The 7,929-nt window shown below is 43.3% G+C and overlaps 1 protein-coding gene across 1 annotated transcript; it reads right to left on the reverse strand.

The window, feature by feature from the left end:
• Nucleotides 1–249: 249 nt before the first annotated feature.
• Nucleotides 250–5,104, reverse strand: LOC138946747 (uncharacterized). Its single transcript, XM_070318149.1, has 2 exons — nt 859–5,104; nt 250–675 (listed from the first exon to the last, which is right to left on the reverse strand). Exon 1 carries the CDS (start codon nt 5,102–5,104, stop codon nt 1,319–1,321), a length of 3,786 nt encoding a protein of 1,261 aa, XP_070174250.1. The 3' UTR covers nt 250–675; nt 859–1,318.
• Between the last annotated feature and the right edge of the window lie 2,825 nt (nt 5,105–7,929).

Here is a 7,929-nt window from a genome sequence, read left to right on the forward strand (position 1 = left end):
CTCTTCATTACAAGCTCTGCATCGAAACACATCAAATCGGGCAGAGCTACAAAGAGAAATCCTCTTTATATGTCACCAGTTAATCTCATCCGGCACATCCGTATCATTTCTCTGGGTCCCCTCTCACGTAGGGGTCCGGGGAAATGAACTAGCGGATGTCGCTGCCAAAGAAGCGGCAGAATCTAGCCCAGCTGTGACGTCTGCTTCTCGTTCTAGGGCTGATCAGTGTTTAACTGAGACAAGTGCAAAGAAGTAATAAGAAATTTAATAATTCTGTACTTTCAAAAACATGCACATGATCATTCTTGCAGACATCAATCCCTTTCTCTTAGAATCTTCAAATGAAAGTTTTATAGATTATGATTTCGCTGGTGTGATTTCACACACACGTAACAACATTGTCTTTCTTCTTCTTGTTGCGTAGACGTTTGATATCGAAGCGCGGAACGTACTTCTTCTTCTCGTTGCAAATGTTTTTCGGTTTACACAAATGAAGACATGAAGTTAATGTTCACAAAATATAAAGTAGTCTACTCATCATGATAAACTCGATCTGGGATGACACTTGGGTACGTTGGTGGTTCCTTCCGTGGTTACCGCTGACGTTGCCCTTCCCACAGTGTTCACACGACATCATTTACACAAGCATTGTACACCCCTGTACACTTGCACCTTCTGCAACACACACGTGCAATATCTGTTATTATCAAGTATGATTTCCATCGATATCATTCAATTTGTTTCTCTAAAACAACACAGAAACAAGAGTTCACAGACTGACACAAACACATGGAAAAATGAACAATACCTGTGTTTTCCTGTGAATCAATAATGTTAAAATGTATTAGCGTGTTTTACCTGCGGTTAGTGGACCTTTGGAGATCGCAAAAATGTGGAAATCCGTCCACGGAAGGTGAAACATATGCTGGTGCAATCTACGTGGCTTCGTTGATTGCTGCCATCTTGGAGTCAATGAAACGGTCAGAGCATTGCATCCTAGCAACCTCAACTGAATATATGTACAGTTCATATTCACGAATTAATACCAATGCACGCTGTTTTCTTTTGCTCTCTTCGTTTAAATTTCTTTCCATGAAGATAAACAAATTCTTGTCTTGTACGCTGGTTTGGACTAATGGCGCGAGCGTTGACGTCATATGTATACAGTGTCGTCATGACGTAGTCTCGGTCATTTAACCTCGTTTTGTGTACGCAACTAGTGAAGTCTCGATTAATATGAGAGAGGGAGTCGATACACGAATTCCATTCGTCACATAACCCCATGGATCAAGATAATTATCCTATTGCAAGTAGATAATTATTCATCGTACGACGCTCTGCTCATATAATCTGTACCGTGGTTGTCCTTGTCTCTATCTTTCTCCTCTATTGGGATCGCCCAATATCCTTTCGTCAAGTCTAGCTTTGAAAAGTATTTCGCTTTTCCTAAACTTTGAAACAGATGGTCGACATCGGTGATGGGTTCAGCGTCGAACACTACCACGTTGTTCAGAGCTCTCAGATCAAAACAGAAACGGTACTTTCCGTCCTTCTTCTTTATCAGGACGATGGGAGAGTTGTATGGAGAGTTTGCAGGTTCGATGACATGCAACTTCAGCATTTCTTCAATTTCCTTTTCGACAGTTTCTACCATGGCGTGAGGTATGGGTCTGGGTTTCACAAAGACTGGTTTCTTCTCTGTCACTTCAATGGAACATTTTTCCAGGTTCGTCGTCTTTGGCACATCTGTTAGGAACTCTTCAAATTCTTCACAGATCATCTTCGCCTCCTTGACCTTTGCCTCGTCCAATTTCTCGTCGAAATGGATGTTCTTCACATTTTCGGTTCTTTGAGTTTCTAGGAGGGGTAACATCTTCTGAGTGTCATACTTGAAAATGTCATCGTCCATCGTGTTGTCCTCTTCCATGACAACAGCCACGACCTCTTCTCCTCCGTCTTCTTCATCACTTTCTTCTTCGTTTGAAGCAGGAACACTCGCTTGGGCAGATGAACTGGGATTGGGAGTGGCGGAACTCAATTCCCGTTCTTGGTACTCCTTGATGAGGTTGATGTGGTAGATCCGTGTTCTTCTGCCAACTTGGATCTTGTAGTCGAATTCATTCAACTTTTCCACAACCTTGTAGGGACCTGACCATGTAAGTTCCAGCTTGTTGTTCTTCACAGGGCGTAGAAGTAGAACCCGTTTTCCGACTTCTAGCGTCCTTGGTTTCGTTTTCTTGTTGAAGAAATGGGCTTGCTTGCTGGCCGCTTTCTTCAGGTTCTCACGTGCCACGTTGCACGTTTCTTCTATTCTGTTCCTGAGGTTGACTACATATTCCGCTGTAGTCTTCTGCTCCCCTGAGATTTCTTCTTCGGTCCATGTTTGGCGCAGCACTTGCATGGGTCCTTTGACAGATCTCCCATACAGCAGCTCAAACGGCGAAAATCCCATGCTTTCTTGTGGGGCTTCTCTGTATGCGAACAGGAGGGCGGGGATAAACGTGTCCCATTCCCTCGGTTGATCGATCGCTAACTTTTTCAGCATGCTCTTCAGTGTGGAGTTGAACCTTTCGACCAAACCATTCGCTTGAGGGTGAAACGGTGCAGTCATATGGTGTTTGATGCTGAGAAAGTCGTTCACTTCTTTCATCAGGTGGCTGGTGAACTGTGTGCCTTGGTCCGTTATCACTTCATCTGGGATTCCCAATCTAGTCCACATCTCCCAGAGAGCTTCAGCTACGGTGTCTGCTTGGATGTTTTTCAGGGCTACGGCTTCGGGGTATCGGGTAGCGTAGTCAACAGATACCAAGATGTATTGTTTCTTGCTCTCCGACATAGGTTTGACCGGGCCGATGATATCCACCGCAACTCTCTTGAAAACCGAACTGATGGGTGGCATCCTTCCCAGAGGGACTTTCTTTGTCTGACTTTTCGGTGCAGTTCTTTGGCATGTGTCACAGGACAAGCAATACCTACGAATGTCTCCTGCACACCCTGGCCACCAGAATTCTGCTCTAATTCTGTCAGATGTTTTTCTTTGACCTAAGTGTCCTGCCATGGGGTGATCGTGACCAAATGAAAGAACTTTGTTCCTGAGTTTCTTCGGAACGATTACTAGTGAACGGTCGTTTCCGTGGCGATCTTTCGTTGTTCTATACAGGATTTCTTTCTTGTATGAATATCGTATCCCATTGATCCCTTCTGGAGAGTTGGCAAATTGCCTGATGGTCTTCAACGAAGGGTCACTTGCCTGTTCTCTCTTCAGATCAGCTGGCGAATACAGTCTTTCTTCTTCCTTGACTCCCTGTTTGTGACTGCAGCTTGGTTTCTGGGCGTCTTCTGTCGCTTGTGCTCTCGTGGTAACAGCAGCTGCTGTCCCAGGGTACCACGCTGGGTCTCGAACAGGATATGTGGGAGTCAATTTCTTCTCTTTACCTAGTCCATACCATTTACCTATGAGGACAGGGTAAATTGGGTCGTCCATCACCGTTACTTCTGTCTCGGAGTCAAAGTAGGGTGAATCGATGTGCACCACGGCGGTGTGGTACATCTTCTTGGAGTCTTTCTCTGCCAGAGTAGTCTCCTTCATTTTCGCTGAATATGCCTCCTTAGGCACAAACTTCTTGCTGACAATGATACCAGTACATCCAGTGTCTCTCAAAGCGTTGACAATTGTTCCATTCAGCTTCACTGGTACCACTTCGGCACATTTCTTTTCTTTGCAATTTCCGCAAAGTTTTTCTAAGAGGATCGGTGTCTCAAGTGTATCTTTCTTCGATGAAACTGCACCTGCTGTGTCTCTCTTGTTTGGACAAAAACGAGAGACATGCCCTTGCAATTTACAAATGAAACAACATCCAGATGCTCGCAGTTTCTCTCTCTCGGCGTCACTCAACTTTGCCTTTAGAGTTTGATTTGCGGGTTTTGTTGATGGAGCAGCTATTCTTGTTTCTTCTTGGGGAGAACGACGTTTTTCAGGCTTGACGTACGTCGATGAAGTTTTGACGTTCGATCTAGATTGTTGATATGTGTTGGCTATCATCCCAATCTCTTTGGCGCTCTTAGGGTCTCTATCCCTAATGTGAACGGCGAGGTCAGGCGGAAGGGTGTCCAACACCTGCTCACGGACCAACAAATCTTTGAGATCTTTTACATCTTGGTCGCATTCTGCTAATTCCACCCACTTGTCTAGATACCGTTCTAGCTTCGTGATGTGCTCTTTATACGTGTCAGTGGCGCTTTTCTTGGTTTGGCGAAACTTCTTTCTATAATCTTCGCTAGTGAGTTGGAAGCCCTCATACAAAGCGTGTTTGAGAGTGTCGTAGTCATTAGCGTCTTCCTCGTTCAGCTTTGAGAAGATGACTCTCGCCTTACCCTTCAGAAAGTACACTACACGTGAAGCTTTTGCTGCATCACTCAGGTTACAGTCTCGAGCATAATGCTCGAACTGATGGAACCAGCTCTCGATGTCATCACGGTCGTCTAGAAAAGGAATCTTGGGCTTGAAACCATCATCTTCGCGAATACGTCCTGGCGAGTTGTTGTTCCTGTTGCCCTCTTGGTTGGCGTTCTGGATTTTCAACTGTTCCAGTTGGAATTGTCGTTCAGCGTCACGTTCTTGTCGTTCAGCATCACGTTCTTGTCGTTCAGCACGTTCTTGTCGTTCAGCATCACGTTCTCGTTCTTCGCGATCAAGAGTTTGTTGCTTCTCTTTCTGATCAAGAACAAATGCACGCAACTCGGCTCCTTCTAACCCCAACAACTGTCCTTCGGCCATTAGCTGTCTAGTCAACTCTAGCGGATCTACACTTGTGGACTGAGACATATTTACAGGTGACACGTCCGTGCACGCCTGTGGATCAACCTCTTCGTCGTTACGGTTGCTGTCAACTTGAAGAGAGAGATGAACACTCTCTTCTTCGTCAGCAGGAATTGGTAACGAGTCTATCACCTCTTCCCGATCGTTACCGACAGTAAGGGTTTTTCTTCCCTTCTTATCTGTGGTTACTATGGGAAGCGATTTGTCGGCCGGCTGTTTCCGTGCCAACTGGGCTGCGATGGTGGACTTTCTAAAATTATGAGCTGGGGAACTGTCGTCACTCATAAGTCACCTCGCGTATTATTCCAAAACGTACAAAATGTATGTTGCTCAAACACCGTCGAGCTACTAAATTTCGGATCAAATTACAAAAAGAAACAGTCGGGCGGCGCCTTCGTGCACAAAATGCAAGTCCTAGTTTAGCTCTACTTCTACTGTACTTTGAAATAATTCTTCAACGTATGTTACGTTACGTTTCCACACAACCACCCAAAGAGTTATGTTTCCACGTTCTATCGTGAGTCAGTTTACTTCTATCTACTAACGAGAACTTACACTGTAAACTTTATTTGACTCTTTCTGGCGAAAAGATCAATCTTTCACTCGATCGAACGTTGAATATACAAGATGTATCAACTCAACTGTCAATTCGCATCATTTACTGTGTAGATTAATTTACAGCCACTTCTACAGCAAGTAAATACGACTGATATCCACAAGTCGATTATATAGGGCTTCACAGGGAAATACAGGTATTAAATCCTTACCTCTTAGGTACCTGACTCCCACCAACCTCCCGCGTAATTTAGAACAAACTAAGGGGAATGATGGTTCCGATAGTACGTGCAAGAATACTATCACACTGATGAATTGGAACACCACAAATAAAATTGGGAGCTAACAAATCAAAAGTGGTCTCGCTAAATATTGATTTTTTAACGTGTCGTTTCAGCTGACAACACTTCCAGTTTTTATTTTACCGTGTGATAGGGCACACGTTGAGTTATAGATCTGTGATAAGTAATATAACTAAAGGTAAATAAATAAAATTATATGATGAGACGATGGCGATGAAGTACGAACATATACAATACAAATCGACATGCAAGAAACCTACAGCAATTTTGAAACGAGAAAAATTTGGAACGGCTGGATCGAAAGTAAAACGTTGATTCAATATCCCGTGACTCGAGCCCCCATTGTGACGTCTGCTTCTCGTTCTAGGGCTGATCAGTGTTTAACTGAGACAAGTGCAAAGAAGTAATAAGAAATTGAATAATTCTGTACTTTCAAAAACATGCACATGATCATTCTTGCAGACATCAATCCCTTTCTCTTAGAATCTTCAAATGAAAGTTTTATAGATTATGATTTCGCTGGTGTGATTTCACACACACGTAACAACATTGTCTTTCTTCTTCTTGTTGCGTAGACGTTTGATATCGAAGCGCGGAACGTACTTCTTCTTCTCGTTGCAAATGTTTTTCGGTTTAAACAAATGAAGACATGAAGTTAATGTTCACAAAATATAAAGTAGTCTACTCATCATGATAAACTCGATCTGGATGACACTTGGGTACGTTGGTGGTTCCTTCCGTGGTTACCGCTGACGTTGCCCTTCCCACAGTGTTCACACGACATCATTTACACAAGCATTGTACACCCCTGTACACTTGCACCTTCTGCAACACACACGTGCAATATCTGTTATTATCAAGTATGATTTCCATCGATATCATTCAATTTGTTTCTCTAAAACAACACAGAAACAAGAGTTCACAGACTGACACAAACACATGGAAAAATGAACAATACCTGTGTTTTCCTGTGAATCAATAATGTTAAAATGTATTAGCGTGTTTTACCTGCGGTTAGTGGACCTTTGGAGATCGCAAAAATGTGGAAATCCGTCCACGGAAGGTGAAACATATGCTGGTGCAATCTACGTGGCTTCGTTGATTGCTGCCATCTTGGAGTCAATGAAACGGTCAGAGCATTGCATCCTAGCAACCTCAACTGAATATATGTACAGTTCATATTCACGAATTAATACCAATGCACGCTGTTTTCTTTTGCTCTCTTCGTTTAAATTTCTTTCCATGAAGATAAACAAATTCTTGTCTTGTACGCTGGTTTGGACTAATGGCGCGAGCGTTGACGTCATATGTATACAGTGTCGTCATGACGTAGTCTCGGTCATTTAACCTCGTTTTGTGTACGCAACTAGTGAAGTCTCGATTAATATGAGAGAGGGAGTCGATACACGAATTCCATTCGTCACACCAGCTAACACTAACATCGGCTACTCAGTAACCGAGTTCTACAGTAAAATCCGTAAACTCATTCGAAGTCAGTACGTAACATCTCTGTCCTATCAACCCATTGATATGAACGATCTACACCCCGATCTCCCAACAAACCTCCTCACTATCTTCAGACGCCTCCGTGCCGGCGGCTGCCGCTTCCATATCTTTAACAAGTCCTGCCATTGTGGAGAACCCTATTCATTTCAACACATTTTCGCTCCATGCGCTACAAATAGAATTACCTTTAAAACCTTATATGACCATATGCAGCTCCATGGTCTGAGTCCCCAGGATTATTTGCGCAGTAGCAGTTCTCTAGGCTGGTCACACAGCTTGCTGCTGTGCCGACTGGTCAGGGACTCGGACATGGGGCTGTGGGTATAACTAAGCCCAGATTATCACATCAGCGTGTTTCAGTTTGAGGTCGAGTGGCTCCCGCCATCCCTCCTGATTCCAGCGACTACCCTCTAGACAACATATCCTCACCCAAGGCCCACTAGTCGCCAAACTGTACATATTGTTTTTATTACCACGGCCTTCGTGGCTTACATTTTAATCCTTTTATTTGTAAAAAGTTTTGAGATTTATTGTTCGTGTTCCTCTTACTTGCTCATCTATTTGGTTTTATTGGTGATCCTGAAAGGTTCCACTTTTTAACTCGATTTGAATTAAAAAAAAAAATCATTTTACAAACCCGTTATTCAAGATATAGAATACAGACTTATAATTCTTACCAAGAAACATCTTAACTACTTTTCATTTTAACAAATTCCACAGAGCATTATCAACTCAACCCCACCCCCT

Source organism: Littorina saxatilis, linkage group LG14, assembly GCF_037325665.1.
Source record: "Littorina saxatilis isolate snail1 linkage group LG14, US_GU_Lsax_2.0, whole genome shotgun sequence".
NCBI classification, from domain to species: Eukaryota; Metazoa; Mollusca; class Gastropoda; order Littorinimorpha; family Littorinidae; genus Littorina; species Littorina saxatilis.

Bases quoted from the DNA above. Each gene is read 5' to 3' on its own strand.
- LOC138946747 (XM_070318149.1), bottom strand. From the start codon at position 5,104: ATGAGTGACGACAGTTCCCCAGCTCATAATTTTAGAAAGTCCACCATC.